The 21,349-nt window shown below is 38.2% G+C and overlaps 1 protein-coding gene across 5 annotated transcripts in view; it reads right to left on the bottom strand.

The window, feature by feature from the left end:
* SBF2 (SET binding factor 2) overlaps positions 1 to 21,349 on the bottom strand; it is a 214,641-nt gene that overhangs the window by 9,284 nt on the left and 184,008 nt on the right. For 3 of the 5 annotated variants that reach the window (XM_033152645.1, XM_033152655.1, XM_033152683.1), the window contains 9 exons: positions 17,977 to 18,173; positions 15,392 to 15,526; positions 14,413 to 14,508; positions 10,618 to 10,680; positions 8,467 to 8,654; positions 7,626 to 7,802; positions 5,971 to 6,072; positions 4,093 to 4,278; positions 1,258 to 1,384 (listed from right to left, as the gene is read on the bottom strand). In XM_033152645.1, the coding sequence (XP_033008536.1) occupies positions 1,258 to 1,384; positions 4,093 to 4,278; positions 5,971 to 6,072; positions 7,626 to 7,802; positions 8,467 to 8,654; positions 10,618 to 10,680; positions 14,413 to 14,508; positions 15,392 to 15,526; positions 17,977 to 18,173 (1,271 nt within the window). The remainder of the gene's footprint in view (positions 1 to 1,257; positions 1,385 to 4,092; positions 4,279 to 5,970; positions 6,073 to 7,625; positions 7,803 to 8,466; positions 8,655 to 10,617; positions 10,681 to 14,412; positions 14,509 to 15,391; positions 15,527 to 17,976; positions 18,174 to 21,349) is intronic. The other 2 variants (XM_033152665.1, XM_033152673.1) reach the window with 2 other exon arrangements.

The raw sequence follows: 21,349 nt of genomic DNA, 5'->3' as shown, positions 1-21,349 counted from the left end.
GAGCCACTGCAGAAAAGGCCATTTCTTGGTTGCCACCCTCTGGAACACTCGCGGAGGAGGCAGCATACGAAGAAGGGCCTCAGAAGATGATCTCAGGATCCGGGTAGGTTCATATGGAAAGAGGCGGTCTTTGAGATATTGTAGTCCTGAGCTGTTTAAGGCTTTATAGGTCAAAACTAGCACTTTGAATTGGGCCCGGAAACTACAGTATTGGCCTGAATATGTCTCGCTTTTTCTCCAAATTCCGACCATGAAAAGTTAAAGTGTGGCTTAAATGGGCTTTTACAATATTGCTGCTGAAGCAGACATATGGTAAAACGAAGCGGGTGTGAGTGCCTGTGGAATTTTAAGGGAGTGGCTTATATTTGGGTATAGTCTTTTTTCTCCCCCCCCCCCCAAATTTTAAAGGTGCAGATTATATTCGGATACAGCTTATATTCGGGCCACTATGGTAAGTGACAGGATTGGCGTTATGTGCTCAAACCATCTTGCCCGGTGAGCAACCTGGCCTCTGAATTCTGCGATTCTACGACTTAATTAATTCTGAATTCTACTACTTAAGTAGAAAAATAAAAATTCATTCTAATGGGGCTCCAAAGGGAATAGAAGCCTTCAAAGCTCTGAAGACAGGACTTATCTGGGAGCAATGAACACACTTTACTTTTGGTGATATCACATATTGAGCTCTACCTTCTAGGCCAGAGTTTTCCAAACTTTTCATGCTGGTGACACACTTTTTAGACGTACATCATTTCGCAACACAGTAATTCAGTTTTACTAGCAAACAGGAGGTTAAACTAATCCTTTTCCAGCCCCGGGAGGAGTGTGGGGAACATTCGCACGACACACCTACCCAATGCAGCTGACACTACTGTGTCGTGACACACAGTTTGGAAAGCTCTGGTCTAGGCAGTGTGAGTACGTGGTTCCTATGCACAGGTGTCCTCCTTTTCCTGGTTAGGAAAATGAGCTACTTGCCAGGAATTTTAAATGCCATAGGTAACTTCCAATGTCACAAGCTATAAAATGCAATCCATTACATGTCTGTTCATAAGTAGGCCCACTGAGTTCAATGGATTTTACGTCCTGGTAATTATGTATAAGATTGCAGCCACAGAACAAATTTCAATACAGCAAAGGGTGGCAGGTATATTACATCAACTTAAAGTGGTCGTATCTCTGCAGATTCAATGTTAACTTTAGTCAGTGCTTTAAAATTAAAATAAAAAGTAACAGCAGCAAAACTGGGATGCTTACCATGTTCCAGTCTTTCATAGTCTGAGTCCAGCAAGAATGTTTTAAATCGATTGGAAACATAGTGAAAGGCTACAAACTTCAGGTAATACTGATTGAATTCAAACTCTGTTGGATACTGGTTGTGAATCTGAAATGCACAAATGGTAGCAACATATATTACAACAATAATATATATTTTTTAAAAACTAAACTTAAACAACAACATATTTTATTTATCTTACTTTCATCGATCAGGCACCTCTGCAAGCTTTTCTGCTACAACCTTATAACTGCTAGTTTAAAATGGGTTTTTATCACTTCTGTCAAAGCACTATACAGTAGTGCTCTTAGGGAAAGGTCCCAAATATGTGTTTTAAATTTCTGTGATCTTAATAAACAAACAATCTAATCTTACTATTTTCATCATCATGCCATAATGTCACTTTTGAAAAGTGGTTACAAAAGCATCTGTTTGTTTTGTTGAAGACTGATATTTTGTTAGCTGCCTTGAGAGTTCTTGCAAACCAAATCATGGGATAGAAAGTGGGGGGTGGGACATAAAAATGCAGGCCTTATTTGAAAATATTTGCAATGCCTTGAAATTCCAGTTTTGGTTCAATAACAGCAATGAAAATCTTGCACCACACTGTCTGCTGGAACTGTATTAAAGCCAACTAGGGCAATGTAGTATTATTGTTTAAGTAGGCTAAAAGTGAAGTCAATATTTCTTCAAGTACTAAGAGTTACAAGGAATCTGTGTTTGACTCACTAGGTGTTTTTTTAAAAACCAAAAACCTTGAAAGCAGGGGGGGGGACGGGTCCTGAAAATCTGTTAGCAGCAGTGGGGGAGGAGTGCTTTACTTTTCACCCATCCCACAGATGCTGCCTGCCCACAGAAGGAAAGGAAAGTCCCTCACAGATCTTCCACGTAATATGTAATTTGTCCTTTTTTCTGCAGGAAAAGAATGGAGCAGGCGAAAAGGAGGCTGAATGGCTCCAGTATTCCCATTTTTCTTTATGACCTTCAGTCACAACAATTACCATTTCTGTTAATTACTTAAAATGGATAAGTAGCATTTACTGAAGATGTGCATCCATGCCAAATGGGTTTTGAAAACAGATCTATAAGTTCCCAAGTGGTGATGATGATGTTGATGATAATACTATGAAAGGAAAAAAAGCTACCCACAAAAATAATTCATTGAACATTTTTTATATTCCACCAAATTCCTAATGCTTTCTTCAAGTCTGGCAGGCAGGCATGATGAGAGTCCACAGCATCTAGAAGGTAGACATTGACTACCCCTACCATATAGTCACTATAGAGGTAGCGGGGTGGAAGCTGTTCTCATCATTTCAGTGAGCTTTCATTTTAGGTGTACCTTTGGATCACACCCAGTCTATGCCTAGCCTACAAAGAACACATATGGTTGAGACAGCAACATATGCTGTAACTTTTCCTCGCTACAGTGAGGGTGGGGAAGTGGAAAGAGGTAGGAAGAGAAGAAATAACTTTCACAGATAAAAGTTTTATGCAAATGCAGCATTATAACAACACATTAAAACCGACACAGGATTCTGGAGAAAGTGATGGAAGCTTCCTAGTGTGACATCACTGTCACAAATTCTGTCTTCCTAGAAACATCTACAAGATCTACCAGATGTTGCTATTGTGAAATAATGATTCACATTAATAATTCAGCTGACACCTGGAGATACTGGCATAAACAATGGCTATTTGTAAGATGATGCAGTTCTAATTTAAGAATCCCTGTTTTATATGTTCTCTCTAGTTGAAACAAGGACGACTTTTCCGCAGGATCATTCCAGTCTCATTCAGCATGTTAAAAGTGGCATGCCATTAAACATTCACTTATTGCTTCTGATTGAATTTGCACAGCAGATCCAAAATAAAGAAACAGAAGGATTCCATTGTCATCTTTACACAGAATTAATTAATTCTAGAAAACCATGTTCTACATAGGCAAGACTACAATCCAAAAAGCAGTTATTCCAGTGCAATGCTAGATTTGACCATAGGAATTAAAAATGTCTGCTAGATGATAACATTATATACAGAAAAAGAAACAGTGTCTTGAGACACCTTAAAGGCTAACAATTTTATTATTACACAAGGTTTCTTGAACTATAGTCCATTTCATGTACAAGGCAGCATGGCTATGATTTTCAGATGCCAGGAGCTAACAAGTGATTGCTATCACCACTGCATCCTGTTTACAAGCTGATCTGCGCATCACATGTCCTCTGTTGGAAACATGATACTGAACTGGATGATCCAGCATGTTCATTTTTGTTTCTTGGTGTTGACTAAGGTAGATGGATTAGCACCAGTGAGCTCTGCAAATGTAGAAAAATCTTATCTGCAGGTGTCTGCAAATATTGAATTGGCCTATCGGGCAGCCACTATTTGTGCTTGCCACCGTCTCCCCCCAAAGCTTTATGGCAATGAAGAGGGCTTTAGAGTTCTCTAATTTGTGCTGGGATATGCAACATATGTATTAAAAAAAAATAGACTACAGCTGTAACTTAACTATACAAACTGCTTTGCAAGTGAGAGCTAGGGGGAGTCCTTTTTGCCAGAGGAGCAGAGGCATAGCATCTATGGAGCAGATTTGTGGATACTTGCTTATATTTTCTTTGAGAAGTATGGTAGAAGTACATTACACTACTACCATGAAAACAGCTTTATTTTCACATTTTTCTCTTGCACTAAGTTTATCTATCCTACTGAGAACATAAAACATGTTCCTCTTTTTCTAATATATTTGTCCATTACCCTGGAATGCTGGTACTTTGCATCTATCTATATTAGAGATAAAGATTTGCTCTACTTACCTGGTGAACACAATCCAAGAATTGCAAAAAGACAGGAGCAAATCCACTCCCCTGGCAATTGAGAGTCAAATTACTGCGCTGGCTGAACTTATGACCAAAGGACAGCCATTCTTTTTCCACTAGCATTCTGAAACCTTCAAGTGTTCGATAGAACGGATCGCTGAGTAATTGCACGAGAGACACTACCTGGATATCAAATCACATTTGTGATACATTAGATACAGCACATTAGAAACAATCTAGTATGCAGGGGTGTAGCAAGGTAAATTGGTACCCGGGGGCAATTTTTTTTGTAAACCCCCCCCCCCAGGCATGGGAAGGTCAGGTGGTACCCGGTGCGGAAAATTTCTTGTCAACCCCCCCCATTTATCCCCCCCCCCGCAAAAATGGTTTTACGTTATTTCATATTTTCTTACAAAGGAATAATAACAAGTAATAAAAAAACTTTTTTTATATCCCACCCTCCCTGGCCAAAGTCGGGCTTGGGGTGGCTAACATCAGATACATAACATTGGTATAAAATCAAACAATAATTAAAATACCTCCTAAAAAATCTCAAAATCAAATTGAAGTCTAATTAGATGGCTTTCCACAGGGTTAGGGTTGGGAACAGTAAGTGTTCTCTGAACTGAAATTTCAGCCTTCATGACATAGGAAAATAGCCAAGTGAACAGCTATTTTGGTGGAGGAGGGTCAAGATATTAACCGATATGCATGAAATTTCATATATAGCTATATAATCCCTAGTATAGTAAGATAAGACCTTCGGAGCAGGCATTTTAAAAAAATAAATTCCAAAAAAATAAAAAAAAATATTCAAAAAAAAATATTCCAAAAAAAATTGTTTCTTGATAATTTGTCACCCCCTCCATTATGGAAACTGGGGCGGACCGCCCCCCTCGCCCCCCCTTGCTACGCCCCTGCTAGTATGTTGCATGAGAAATATCTGGGCACTGCTGTGGTGCTTAGCTTTCCTTGTCTCTTTCCCCCTACCAACTGTTTAGTGTACCTAGCTATTCTATCTTTGAAGTGTGAGACCAATCAACAGAACTGCTGTGCATATGTGCAATGTCAATATTGCTTTTGGAGGTTGGTGATGCAAATCCTGCGCCACCATCAGATACAGCTTGCCAGAACAGTAAAGAATTGGGAGAGGTGAGGCTCAAAGAATAAAACAAGTTGTCCAAATTTCTACTGCCCAATCACTCTGGGACCACTCCTCTGGTGCACATGGAATACACAAACCAGGAGCCCTTGGTTTCGTGTTATATCTAAACCAGGGACCATGGTTTATAGCTCCCAAACAAGCCACAATTGATAACCAATCTTAAGTCATGTTTGCCAGGGAGCAACAAACTGGTTCGGGCACAATGGGTTTATCCTGCTCACACTAGGGGATGAATGAAATCGGAGCACGCCGCTTTTCCACATTAAGCCATGATAACTCAGAAACTATGTTAGATATAGCAAGTAACCTGTTGCAATTTTAGAAAACACAACATAGCCAATGAGATCAGGAATTGCTGTTCATTTCTTTCATGGTTTGTTACATAGGACTAAAATTACTGGCAGTTTATTTTTACAGCAGGCCTTTTCTAAACACCAGAATTATAGGACAAGAGTGCTTGCAAGTATGAATGTATGTGAAACAGATCCAGTTTCAAACAGACAGAGACACTACACATCAGTTGGCCATTAGCAAAATAATCCTTTAGAAAGAAATGAACTTAAGATTCAAGGGATGGGGTTTTAAAAATGATGTATAAAAGAAAGCTGTGAAAGGTTTTAATTCTCTGGTATCTGAAGTTATTAAACAGATATAGTAAATTGGTCAGAGCAAAGTGATCTTTGCTGGCCATTAATATGTTATAGGCTCACCTGTGCTGTGATATCCCAGCCATCTTCCAGGCAAACCAAAACTGAAGAACCATTCTCAAGTAACTCCGATATAACCACACCCAACTGCATTATTCTGTGAAGCTATATACAGTATGCATATATAAAAGATGAAGAGCATATGTTAGAATGAAGGGTAAATTAGTAAACAAAATGATTTCTGGAATCAAATTATGCTGGTACTCAACAGTCTTGTAAAAAATGAGTATTAGGAAGACTTATTTTTATATGAATATTATTCAACACCATTGTCTAAAAGCTACAATCAGTTTCATATAAGTTTCACCGAGGTCAATGGTTATAAACAACAGATCAAGGAGGGAGAGTTGGAGAACATGCTATAGTGATGCTTTTTTTACTGGCATCAGAAGTAATGCATAACCCAGCCCTAAGTTATAGGTTCTGAGGAGGATTTTACCCATATCCAAAGGGGGCTTAGTACAGTCCAGAAGTCTAATACTGGCAAGCCTTGATTGGTAATCTGATTTAAAGGATATTCTGTAATCTCTTCAAGCACCACAAACTCTTAGTCCATATAAAAAAAAGCTTGTGATTATTCTGTGTCACACTCTACAGCTGCAAAACATGAATGTATATTCTACATTGGAGTAGGAAACTCCAGATCTTGTTGCACTGCAATTCCCATCAATCCCAGCTACCATGACCAATAGTCAGGGATGATGGGAGGAGTTGTAGTCTAACATAATCTGGAGGGACTCAGGTTCCCCACCCCAAATTAGGGGGCAAATGAGATAGAATACTACTACCAATTGTATGACTTGCTTTTAAAAAGTGAACTCCAAACATGGGGTAGGAAGAGATCCGGCATGGGTGGTTGGAGGCATTAATCTTTGCCCATCCATGGGGGTCCTGAATGGGTATTAATTAACTTAATTGCATTAAGAAATTGGTGGAAATAGAAGTTTTTTCCCTTCAATGTAAATAGCAGGTGTGAGACCAACTGGGACCCCTGCAATGGGGGCAAGCTTAAAGCCCCCATTTGCCCCATATTAGGGCCCCAGTCTGGATAAGCTGTCCACCGTTCAACTGCAATATACTTTTAAAAAGCCATTGATTCTCAAATAATGTCTGCTGTAGAAAATCCTGGCTAAAAATATTTAGATGCAGTAGACCATAACTTTTGAAACAAGTGTCTAATCTGCAGAGCACTCAAGCAGAAAATATCCATTTCAGTTCAAGGAGACTTGTGCCAAAGTATTAAATGAATACAATATGGTGGTTAGATCCTTAACTACAAAGGATAACCAACAATAACAGATTCGGCCACATTGTTATTCATGTTACATCAATTTAAATACTGGAAATTTAAACTGAAATTGCTTTAATAAAAGCAGCAAAAGGTTTAAACTGACTTTAAGAGAGAAAGTAAATAATAACAACCATGAACTACATATTCATGACTGATTACAATTTATAGGGAGCCATGTAATGCTTCAGTCGTCAAATCTCACATCTGTCACTGTGAACACTGAAATATTATCTGTCTGCATAAGAATACAGCATACGCTATTTAAAGAAGTTATTGAAGAAAGGGAGAATTTTTTCCTGGACAGAAATAGCACTTTGTTATGCATCAGAAATCACAAGACATTTATGACTCCACCATATCACTTTACCTGTGGGAACCACTCTGATTCTCCAAGCGCTTTAAGGAATGTTATTTCAGAATCTGCAGGAATATTGCTAGGGACACAAGCACTCATGAGCTTTTTAAAACTAGCTTTCACTTGCCGGATGTCACTGAACTCGACTGGAACAAATTCACAATTTAAAGCAAAATCAAGTTTGAAGCTCTGTGGACAAAGAAGGCATTTACTTGTGTTATTAATGTGCATTTAAAGTAAAATATTGCTTTATTTTACTTTAACACCTTATTAATAGTGTTACTTTAATATTGAGTGGTTTCCCGCCCTGCTCCCATTTTCATGAGCTTAATGGTTGTTATGCAAACAGGCTGCCACAACTGGATGTTACCCAATCCTCATGAGTCATAACAGGAGTTGATTTATTTAACAACCTTGATATTGAGTTACAGATGCTATGAATTGTCATTTTTTGTACTATTTTGTATAAACTGAAGGTCTAACCGATCATACTCCTTGCACTTCATTGCCATTTAACCCACTATGTGCAGTTTTCCTGCTTTTGTCTACAAAAGCTTATGCCATATTACCGGTATGTTAAGTCTTTCTGTTGCTTTTGGAAGTGCAATTGATACATGTTCACAATTCTTAACTCAATGAGCAATAAATGTGTATGTCTTTCAATGGTTCAGGGAGAGAAACTTCTATAGTTGTGATTGTTTAAGCAGTCATGCACTCTAAGATATCCTGCAAACTAGCACACAGTTGTGAACATTTAATGCCTAGTGAAATCAGTAAGGCTTAAACCTGCCAAATCTCCCCTTTAAAAGCAGCCAAGCAAAAATACAAAATTATAACTGGAAAGCATCCATACCCTTAGTTGAGATTTTTCTCCAAATATGTAGAGGGCAGCCTGGCGTTTCAGAAGCCGGTTTTGAAAATATGCATTACTGCTGGTATATGAAGGTGAGCCATCTTTCCCTGCTAATCTTGCACCCACGTCGAGGAATGGCATTTGAGTGCTGATAAACCGACTGCTAGAACGAAGACTTGCCCACACACCTTTAGAAAGATTAAAAATAGAATGAAATAGTTCATATTTTCATGGAATTGGGCTATTTTGTAACTCCCCAGTAAGGAATGTGCATTGTTTGAAAAGAAAACATTTGCATCTCAGTTACAGCATTTTTGGATATGTCACACATAATACACCTGGAAAAAATCTTCCAGCTTTGGGTTGGACTAGATGACACTTTGGGTCCCTTCCAATTCTACAATTCTATTCTATGAAGTAATGCATAGCCAAGATCTGTCTAAACTGAGATAATAAACTCTTCCTATGCATTCCTATGCATTCTGTATGGCTGTCAGGTGGGTATCGCCATGCTCCTGCCACACTGTTACTGCTACTGTTCAGTGCAGGTGGGGAAAAGAAGCTGCTAGTTCAAAGATGTTTTATTGCTTGCTTTGGCTGCCATCACAAAACCACTTCATGTAGCTGGGTTCTATGTTGCAACAGTAAAACAAGCAACATCACATCAGTTGGGCTAGTGAGCCATGTGGTTAGTTCTCAAGCCCATATAGATGCAGTAATGGCACTGGGAGCGAACCTATTACCTAGGCCAGATGTGGGAAACCTTTTGTGCTCTGTATGTTGCTAAACCACTGCTGCAATCAGTCCCATCAAGGGTGGCCAGTGGCCTGAGATGATGGGAACTTTAGTCCAGCAACACCTGGAAGGCGAAAGGATCTCCACATTGGATCTAAAAGTCCACTTGCTGCTATGCTTGCATATGTTACAATTACAGTGTGTAGCTTGACCATGGTGTCAGCCAAACTACAGAGATGCTTGATCTAGGCCACAACCTTGATGCCTCTTTTCTCCAGGTCTTGTTTTATATGAGAGCATATAAGGCCACAAGAGGCTCTATTCTAGCACCAATCATTCTTTAAGAACTGCAAGTGCAACAACAGACCAATCTTACAGTGCATTGGAATAGGGGCCATTGGCTTATGCATGTAGTACCAAAAATAGTAGTTTGAGTACTCCTGGTGAAATAGGTGCACACTCTGAAAAGCAGATTTTTTTTTTAATTTTTTTATTTTACTAAAACAGTAAAAATAGGGACATGCCTGCTGATATATCAAAGTCAGTCTGTTTGCCTTAGATGTGAACATAGAGGAAACAAACAAAAATGGTTCTTGGGAAATTGAAGCTGGTAAGCTGCTGTAGTCCCTTCTTTGAAATAAAGCAAGCTGTAGCAAACACTTCAGCTGGGAGCACATGTTTAATCTGACTTTTGTTTTCCATATTATTAGTAAAAAATAAACCATGATTTGTTACCCAAGAATCACAGAGCTTACACAGAAAATAAATGTTATTCTTCATTTTTTAAATTAAAAGCCAAAGGATGTCCAGGAGAAAGCAACCCATCCCACTTTTTGCTATCGACAAAGGAGGGCTTGATTATAATTTGCACCACACAAAAGCAACAGTCACAGCTAATTGAAAAGCACATGCAGACTATAACAGGTACCAGTGATGAGTTACAGCGATTAAAGGGTTTACAGGTCTCTACGTATCACTTCCCAGCTACTATTCCTTGCCACAGAAGATTTTTTTAAATTAAAAAACAACAAACCAAAAGTGGCATACAACACGTTTCCTGTTCTCAGTTTGAAATCATTGTTTTATCAGTGCTAATAATTATGTCACCAAGGTCTATGTATATTATCTCTATAAAATGTTACTAAATAATGATTTTAAAATTTATGTCAGCATGAATATTTACTCTGTGGCTACTGAGTATCAAAGCTTGGATGATGGGATAATATATTCTTTATCATTTTCTTGCAATGATTGCAAGGATACTTATGATCTAGAAGTTATTCCATATTATCCTGCAGCAAAGCTGTCACATGGTAACTAAACTACGTGCCTAAGCAACTTTACATGGTTTCTCTATACTGATATGCATAATCATGGAGATGGTAGAATGTACTATTAGTGCAAAGAATACGGTACCTTGATAGACTCTTCCTGATTTGGAATTTGAATGTGTGAAACATTTATCTCTGTACCCAAGCACTGGCAGATAGCAGTAAGGACAGGAGGAAAAGGAGGAGCAATGGAATGCACATTGCAATGAGACAGTCACAGCAAATTGAACAGGAAAGAAGAAAAAGGTTACTTGTACATTTCTATTTACTTGATTAAAATGAAACAACTGCTTATTATATTTGATTTTAACGGCTAGTGCCAAGGAATCGCCAAAAAGAAAAAAGGAAAAGCAAATCAAGCTAAAATAATTTGGGAAAAATAATAGGAGGGGGAAAATTCTATATTAAATCATTTACCAAACAGAATAATGTTCATGGCCACTGCAATTACTTGCAGACATGCAAAACAGCCAAAATGATGTGCCATTGCATTATACCAAATGGAAACCTGTCCATTGTGAAAAACATTTTTAAAATAGTGTGAGATTTGTCAAGTTAAAAAATGTTTAGCACAACTTATCTCTATTGCCCACTTTGATTGCCAGAAGCATAAATTAATCTAAATGCAGGGCAGACGTCCATATAACCTTACCTAAACAGATCTACATTCCTAAAGCACCATGCAAAGCATGTGGTTATTTACAGTCACATTATTAGCATGCATTATTTTGTTCTTGGGCAGTCCTGTCCAGCAGCACTCATGCACTGTGCAGGAGGGGGAAGACGACCTAGTCCTCCCATGGGGTTAAGTTACTTAGGCCATTTGGTATAATGGAAATGTAGTTTTAAATAGAAAACCACAGTAACAATGACTCCTGCTTTGTTTTACAAACTTTTCTTTTCTTGCTTAGATTCCAAATTTTTCTACAGAAACATCAAAGATTTTGAGAGCAGCAGGGGACCATTATTCCTGTGGAAACATTCTATTTCACTAACATTACCACTTAATATCTAGATGGCTGGAGGATAAACTGGATGCCAAACATTGTTTCAGATACCTGATTAATTACCATACCATACTTGAGCCAAATAAAAAAATGGAATTAGAAGCAGAAGCCTCTACTTCAAGTAATATGTTCGTACTCTTGCAAAATGAAACTATTTGGTCACATTTCTGACAGATACCATAAACAATGGACTCTAGTATGCTTGCCAGTACATCTACATTTTAGAGAATTCTTGCTTTTATTTGAAAAAAATAATAATTCTAGTAACTGTAATTATGGAGATAAGGGTAAAAATAAGTAAATATAAGGCAATGATTGCCAAAGACACTAAATCTAGACAGGGGCTTCTATATGGAGCTTCTAATTGTTATGGTTGCGGACTTTCTTTTTAAAATCACGAATACGTGTAAAAGAATAAGCTGCACTGTAAAGTTAAAAATAGTTGTCATCACTTCTGCTGATGCTGAATTGTTGGATTATAATAAATTAGAACTCATATTAGGTCAACGAGAAAAATGTTAGCATATTTAATTAACCTGCACAACGTAACCTGATAATAGTGAACATTAAAAATTTTGCTTCCCTGGCAGCAATTTTTTTTTTATAAAAAAGTTACAGTAAATTAAGTTTTTTGTTTATATAGAATGTGACACAGAACAGTCATGAAATGTACACATACAATACTTCTGAATAAAACAGTCACTGTCTGCATGGACACTCTGGAATGGAAAATATGGGAAACCACAAGTTGTGATATTATGAGGGGGATCCCAGACTGTGTTCAAGTGTACTGCCATAGTGCATTCTTATTTACTCACATCCTAATTCAGTGGTAAAGTACTTCCCTACAGTACTTTGGGAGTGAATAATGGCAGCATGACAGGAGAGGAATCATACATTATGCTCTACCGACTGAGTTATGCTCCCCATAACAGGGGTGAGTTGTTATTCTTCCCACCATGTTCATTTCCTGCCACTGTTACATATAATCTGGTTCCCAAGTTGTATGACGGCAATGCTAGAAGATCTCTGTGACTAACAATTACTCCTAGACAGAAGCTTTCAGGTTTAGTGTTGCTACTGACTAGCTTCCAAAAGAATTGTGGTACTTTCTTTATAGATTCTTTCTCTGTCGGCACAGTACAAGAACCCTTCTACAGTATATTATACCCCCTTTATGCTAAACTAGCTAGCATGCAGCTCTAAACCATGGTTAACCACAGATATGCCACAGAGAACATGAGTAAAATGTTGGGCTCATGTGCTCTCCTCATCTTTCCTCCTCCAAAGATTTCAGTTTCAAAATAGGTAGGTGAGTGATCTAAGAATCCTAGTTTAAAACAAACAGTAGTTAATTGCTAAACAAGCAAACTTCAAATGATGCACTATGAAGTTGACTTGTTTAGCAACTAGGCTTTGTTCCTAGTTAACATATAACACTTAAGTACAGATTCTTTGAAATGTAAATTAAGTTCTCCTGGCAGCATGAGAGCCTGATGGCTTGCTTAGGATTCTAAAGGTCCACTGATTGCTAAGCCATGATTTAGTGTAACATACAAACTGTTTCATAAACTTGAGTAATACACTAATAGGCCTTGCTAATGACCAGTGTAAAACACACCCATGTACTTGTGCACAATCCCACCATGCTTTCTCAATTTAATGCAGTTCAATTGGTACTGTCATTTTTTAGTCCAGAACATTAGTCATATCGTAGTCAACAGATGAACCTGCCTTAAATTCAAGAACTCTGGAGTAATTGGGCAATGAAGTGAGCCATTAGACAAACTACTATCTTCACAATTCAGCACCTTCCTTACTTTTCCACAGTATATAACCAGTAATACAAAGCATTACAAAGTCTACTCTCACTTCATTGCGATGGGTGTATCACATTTTAAAACATAATTTCTATTAGTTTCTAAATCTATTAGTTGCTAGAACATGATTTTCCAATTAAACCTGTGCACTTCAGATTTAAAGTGTCACTCTTCTCAGTACTTAATAGTCAATTTCTGGTTATTCTATATCACCACATTCAAGACTAACAAGCATACTCCTTCAGCTTCTGCATGCGTCACTTTATGCAGAGGAATATTTACACTTAAACACTCTGCTGACTGCACAGTCTCAGTTAAGTGAGAATCTGGACCGGCTGTGATACAATTCAAAGTGATCAATATAGGTTGTGAATGAAGATAATTATTTGTGTTTAATAATTATTGGTGTATAGTGGAAAAGTAATTTTTACTTCACCATTACAAGTTTGTTTACACATTACTTCTGTGATACAAGTAACTGAAATAAAGCAATACTCTTCACAATTCACATTTGAGCTACCTTATGGAACAATTAGAAGCTACAACTGCCTGAAGCCCAGTAGTATTTACAACTATTATCTGAAGTAGAAACAGTGGCCTGGAGATATCCACATATCATAGAAGTGTGCACGCACATATTTGCATGGTCATACCAGCTTGTTAAACAGTTGCCGCCACTGCCTTTGTGATAGGTTCTGTGTGTGTAAATGACTGAATGGGCTCAGTTAATTTTCCACCCACAAGACAGGATTGGTGGCACCCATCATCTGCTAAAGAGCATGGTCCCAGTCTAGTGAACAGAATTTGCATGCACAGCTCTTGGTACTGGATGCAGGAATCCAATCACAAGAACCACATGCATATCCATTTGCATGTGCAGTTTCTATTTCAGCAAGGGTAAGCCTGTTCTCAAAAGTGGATCAGGTGGAGTTTGGTAGACTAGTTGGTAGTATTTGGTTTATACTGAGAAACAGAACGCAATAACAATTCCTCAAATGTTACCATTATTTTCATATTACATCCCCGTGTAGGCTTTGAACTAGTCTTACTAACCTCCTCGGGCAAAGCTATTGGATAGATTTACATCCAACTGTCCTGGCACTACCTGCTTAAACACAGTGGACATTCTTGAAGCCCTCCTTTCAGTGCCTAAAGTCAGTCAAAAAGAATGGAGAGATTAAAAGTACAGTATCATGCAAGATGACATTGCCTATTTGTTATCCTGACCTGAGGCCCAAGAGGTATTTTTAAAAATTACACAGAAATGTTCTTTTTATGACTTATATATCTAATTGTTGCTAGTTTACAACATTTAAGAGACATTGCACATAATTAAAAAGTATACATTTGCAGCATCACAGAAGGTTAGGCATGGCTAACACAATCAAAGTATTTAACAACAAATGAAGCAAGGCATGCACAATTTGGTGATGGTGTTATGTTATGAGAAAAGCCAGAATTTAGATACACTTGATTTCACCAACTGATTAAGCCAAATGGACATACTTGGCAAGTTGCATGCTCCTGTGTCTAAGACAGCAGCTTTTACCTTTGCATGAACCCTATCAGGTTTCATCACATGACAACTGAAATAGAATATTAATGCATTTCTTAATGACTTCATCAAGACCTATCTACAAAAAGCTTATTACATTTTAATCTCTTTGCTTAAAAAACCCCCATTCCTACATTTGTTAGAGAACGAAAAGTAATCAATTTCTTCAGCATAAATTTCCAATACTTTGATATAAGCACTGTACATTTTTTCCACCTATATGGAATAGAATTTCATTGCTTAACAATTCTGCTTAAGTCAAGTCATTTTACTTTTGAAATTTACCCTGAAAAAAATATATGCAGAAAACATGAAAAATTTATATGCAAAACTAGACAGGTCATCTACGTGGACAGTGAACCATTCAGACAACGGCACACTGAGAGAATGTAGAGATAAAACTAGGAAACAAAACAAAATAAATAATAACACAGTCAAACTGGTCTTACATTTAGCTATATAAAAGCATAACATTACCTGGAGACAAAGCAATTGTTGGCCTGACAGTGAGAGTATTGCCATTCATTTTATAATGCACAGAAATTGCATTCAGTAAGGCCTGAAGGTATTTTTCTTGTTCTATGCTGTTTGATGATTCTAGTGATGTAGGAGCTATACAAACAAAGGAGGGAATAAATTATATTGATCCTTTATACAGCATATTTCATATCATTGAAGTGAAAGCATTACCCAGTGTATGCTCTTATTTAAATAGCTGAATATTACTCCTAAGATCCAGACATGATAAAGAATGTTGAGAAAATGGTAAATATATTCTGGTATTAAAAATAAAACCCAACAAATAAAATTTGATTAAACTATTGATCACCAACCTACCTTCAAGTATCAATGGGAAGTACAAATTACCCTTCTATGATCACAAGTATAATATATAAAGAATAAATTCCTGTGGCAATAATTTTTATTTCAGAATATCGGGATACCATCACTCTCCCATTAAAACAGGCCTGTTTACACATCATGGTGAGCCAAACTATGGCTTAACAGGACCACATTAATGTGCATGTTCCAGGAGAGGAGTATTCTGCTGCTTTGTTTCTTGTTGGTTTTTTGCTGTCTCTAAAAAGCTCATTATATAGTTTCCTTTATGGCTATGGAGGAAATTTCGTCCCTTTTCACATATAAAAACATGTCTGTTCACATTAATAAGGATAACATGCCTATGATAAATGTCACTTTTGCTATGCTGAAAGATACTCCCAAAATACTTCCTGGGTATAGCTCATTAATAAAGTTGCAAAAAATACAGGCAAAGACTGAGTCTGGTGGCTGAAACTTAGATTTCTGAAGAGAGGAACATGTTTGCTTACTTCATATGAACACCCTTCTTTTTACAGTTATCCTCATATGAGACTCACCCATTTTATTTTTCCACAACTAGATTTGTTCTTAGAGGCAGACCCCTTTTACCCCAGGCTCCTTTTATATTTGTTTCCTTTTCCATTCCTATTATCCCATTTTAAAACTTTGCCTCTTTCCCCGTTTCCCCCCCTTCTCCTGCCCTCCAGCGAGCCCACTCATTGAGCCCCCCCCCCCAAACAGTGTAGAGAATTGGGTAGTCTCTATTTGTGCATAATTATGTTTATGCAACCACCAAACTTTGGAATACACATTATGTGATTTTAGTACGATGGTTTTCTATTGGGGTGAAGCCAAAGTTCTACCTCTGCTGCTATGTTTTATTTTTGCAAATTGCTCAACTTTTGTAGTTAAGCTTAAGGAGTAATTTAATCTAGTATTTTAAAATACTGAAAGTAGATATCAGTACACACCCACACAAACTTGCACAGCTATGCTTTGTATATTATTTGCTGAGCCACTGTGGAAAATTCATTTATTGTGTGTATGTATTTTACTTACAAACTCACACAAAGTAGTATGCCATTCATAGGATTATGCTGAAGTATTTAAGCCATGAACATCTATCCTCATCATGAACTCTTGAATGATTCACTGCTTATGTAACTTGTGCATAACTATGAATTATTCTATCCACTGTCCTCTTTAGAAATTCCATAGGGCAAGTTGTTCAGGCAGGCCAGCAACACCAATGTTTATCTCAGGAATAAGCCCTTTCCCTCCTTTCCAAATTAGATGAACTCTGAGGTTCATCTCCATGTTGGCTCTGTGCCTCACAAAGGCGGAACAGGAATTTTCTACCCCAGGGGAATGCCAGATGAGGCTGCAGCATGCCTCCACCCCTCAGATTCTAGTGAATGAGAAGCATTCTGTATGCTTCTTACCGGAGTGCTTTAGATTACAACTACAATCATTCTTGAGCACCAGCCATGGCTGATGGGAGCTGGAGTCCAAAATATCTGAAGGGCACCAGGGTGTGGGGGGGGGCACTGGTATCCACATAATTCCATGACAACATGGTGAAATGGAGAGTACTGGCCATCATAAATAAGACTGCTGTAGGACTGAACTTCCATGCTATTCTCTTGTTTGATAAACATTTTAGTGAAAGTCTATGACTTCTAGTATCCTCTTCCTGATGGTGGTTTCTCTAAGACACTTCAGAAGGAAGTTCACAAGAACACATAAGCAATTCAACCCATCACTCATTCCATTATGCTCCTAAATATTATTATTTCAATTATCAGCCCCAATGCAATATTTGCAATGTTTCAGAGAGAAGGGGAGAAATACAGTAAGAGATGGCCCTGTATTTATAATGGTTTGTGTCCAATGTAGCACTAAGTCTCTTGTTAACACAAGGATGTGTGGTGGGAATCTCCCCTTTCAGAGTGTGACTCATAAATCTTTCTAGAAGTTATCCCACCCACTAGAGCAGATTTGGGCAAAGCATGGGGTGTACATTGGGGGGAGGAAGTTCAGTTGCACAAGTGGAAATCCTCAATGATGACCCAAAGGAGTTGAATACTGCCCTAAATGTTAAATTCCATGGCTGGCATCCACTATGATACCATTTTGGGAAGACAAGAACTAGAAAAACATAGTAAAAAGCAGATTGCATAAACTTATATTGAAGATACTTCTTTCCCACAAAATATCCTGAAAGTGTAACATGCACTCACCTGATGTTTGTGTATTTTGAGATTTGAAAAGGCCAACAACTCCTTTGCCATGAAAGCCACCGGCTCGAAGCAGAAGTGTGCTGGTTTTTGAGTTTTTCCAACAGACCACTGGCAAGCGATTGTGTCTGTAACAGCGAGCTACTCTCTGTAGGCTGCTGTCCTGCACACACTGAGGTACCACTAGTAGCCCTGGATAGCTAAATCAATAAGAAGGGGGGGGGGAGAATTAGATGGTTCAGATAAGCCAAGCTGTGGTACCAGGCTACAAGGAAAACAGATGTGATTGAGGAATATTTCTTACTTATTCCAAATGTTTCAGTTAATCAGATACTGTGTGAATTCAAAACCCACCAATCATGTTAGCCAAGTTTGCATTTATAAATCCCACTTGAGCCATCTTCAATGAACCAGAAGAAGAGGGGAGTAACAAGATTAAAGCAGAGCATCCAACTTCCCTTTATAATTTTATTGATCGCATTGTCAAAATGAATAACTTTCTTTGCTACATCATTTAGGGCAGTGTTTTTCAACCACTGTTCCGCGGCACACTAGTGTGCCGCGAGATGTTGCCTGGTGTGCCGTGGGAAAAATTGAAAAATTACTTTATATATAGTCAATATAGGCACAGAGTTAAATTTTTTAACATTTTCTAATGGTGGTGTGCCTTGTGATTTTTTTCATGAAACAAGTGTGCCTTTGCCCAAAAAGGGTTGAAAAACACTGATTTAGGGATATAATTAAAGAACATTATTTTTGAAATGTTTAAGACACATTATTTTGTTTCTCAGCATAAAAAGGTCTCTTTTGCCTGCCCTGTCACTAACAAAGGCAAAACCTTTACCTATAAATAGTAGTGCCTTCCTTTCCAGTTTTGGTATTCCATCCTGTGAGGGATCCTTTTAAAAAGGAATTAAAACATTTCTGTCCTATGAGGCCTTTGAGTTGTTTTAATTCCTTTTATATTGACTCTTCCTGGTTTTATGTTTGTTTGAATTATAGTGTTGCTTTTATTATTTTACAATGAGGTGGGCCACTATGGAGCTGAACTGTAAAAACTGGCATATTGAATGGAAATGATAACATCAGAATTTATCAAGTTCTATATTAATTTATTTTTGTATTTACAGCTCACATTTAAAGTACAGTATGATTGTATCTTACGCACATTTAACTTGTGTGATTTCAACTATACACAGATGGAAGCAGCCTGGTTGAGACTCCAAGTTAAATCCAAGCAAGGTGGAGATCTTAAAAGCTCTTCTTGCACCAGGTCTGCCATCTGCCATCCTGTGAAATCTCACATGAGCATCCCAGAGCTGGTGCACTGAGCAGACATTGCACCTTAAGCAAGATAGAGAGCTCGTTATGCGCTGGATAACCCAATATTGTGGGGCCATCAGAGTTCTCGCACAACCATCCCTAGCCTCTAAGTTTGTGTACTGAGCAGGTTTGGGTTACCCAGTGTGAAAAGAGCTTTTAAACTCTCCACTTTGGTTGCTGGGCAAGGCCTGCATGGCACACAGGCTCTGGGAGTTTGGGGATTCTCTCTTCCCTCACTTGTTAGCCATTGGGTGGAGCCAAGTGTTTTGGTATACATGATTTTCATGTATACAAGGAACTCTTGGAACTGAACCTCCCGCAATAAGCAATTGTACTGTACACAAATTAATTCAAATAACTAATATTTTATCCCAGCACATGAAGTGGTTTACTTATTATTTTCTTCCTTGATCATTTTATCGTTGGTGGATACAAACAGTTGATATGGTTTTTGCTGAGGCTTGATAGTAAAGCCAAACACAGGGGTTGCCAGGTTACTGTTTCTCCCTCTCCCTCTCCCTCTTCTCCTACAAGCTTTGCTGCTATCACCCTGAGCATCTCTGCCTAGCCAGAGCCAAGAAAGACGCCCTTCCAACTTTTGGAGGGCTTGATGGTTTGTATTTGGGTGCCTTAGCCAAGCAGCAGCTGCCAAACAGCCCACAGCCTCATTCTCAATCTTAGAGCTGGGCGAGAGGGCAGAGATTAGGCTACAGCACAACTGCCAGAAAGAAGGCTTTTATCATTCATCATGCTTACAAGACGAAGGTGGCACACCTGCCATGGCAAGTGAAAATGAGGAAGCCTGCGGATACTTTCCGACAACATAAATTGTTTGCAGCGCAATCCTTAACATGTTATTATATTACATTTTAAGATTAAGTGTTATTAAATAGTTCCTTTGAAAGCAGCAAGGGGATCACTACAGCAACACAGAAAGAAACAGCATGGTACATTTCATACTTGTCCTAGACTGATTGTTTACAGGCACTTACTTTTTATGAGCAAGAATGTTTAGATGCTCTAATTTAACACACTAAACACTGCCAGTACTTTGGCTCTGACAAGAAACCAACTCTGGCTTGCATCAAAATCCATTTAAACAGCTCTGAAATGATAGTACGCAAACTGCTGGTTATATAATTTATTTTAAAAAATAGAGCAAGTTAACGAAGAAAAGCAGCTGCTTCAGATTCTACTCCAACCCTGGCCGAAAGAGAAAAGATTCCAGGGACTCCGGATGTTTTTAAGTAAGGTGAATTTGAACACGTGTCTAAAGTCATTTACATAAAAGTTAAGATGATTAAAAATTACATTTCTAATCTATATGAATATTTCCTGGTTTTCAGAAATGCACAGTATGGTCTTGCATATGACATTAAGGAAAGTGAAGCTCTTATGAAAGTTTCTGAACAATAAAGTCCCAGGGCTGACTGCAAAATTCATTTGACACCCCCCCCCCCACTCGTAAGAAAAGTGAAGGGAAAATGCACTATAAATTGTAGAATAGCAATTGTTTGATGCAACCTCATATAACTTTCCGTCTTTGATTCATTCAAGTCAGAAGAAAGAGTGCTCAATACACAGTCGATGTCATGTAACCTCCCTGCAAACCTTGTGCAAACAAAATCTATGAATACTCAATAAACAGGCTGTTTATAGAGACCTGAAAGAACAATGTATCAGGCTCCAGAGCAGGGGTCAGCAAACTTTTTCAACTTTTTCACTGTCCCTCATACCTTGTGGAGGACTGAACTATATTTGCGGGGGGGGGGGATGAATGAATTCCTATGCCCCACAAATAACCCAGAGATGCATTTTAAATAAAAGCACACATTCTACTCATGTAAAAACACCAGGCAGGCCCCACAAATAACCCAGGGGTGCATTTTAAATAAAATGACACATTCTACTCATGTAAACACACGCTGAGTCCCGGACCGTCCGTGGGCCAGATTTAGAAGGTGATTGGGCTGAATCCGCCCCCCAGGCCTTAGTTTGCCTACCCATGCTCCAGAGCCCTAAAAAAAACCAACAACCCAGATCTGTCAAACCT

The sequence above is a fragment of the Lacerta agilis genome, chromosome 1 (genome assembly GCF_009819535.1).
Source record: "Lacerta agilis isolate rLacAgi1 chromosome 1, rLacAgi1.pri, whole genome shotgun sequence".
NCBI classification, from domain to species: Eukaryota; Metazoa; Chordata; class Lepidosauria; order Squamata; family Lacertidae; genus Lacerta; species Lacerta agilis.
The sequence above is the reverse complement of the archived record's forward strand: the minus strand, read 5'-3'. Positions and strand labels throughout refer to the sequence as shown.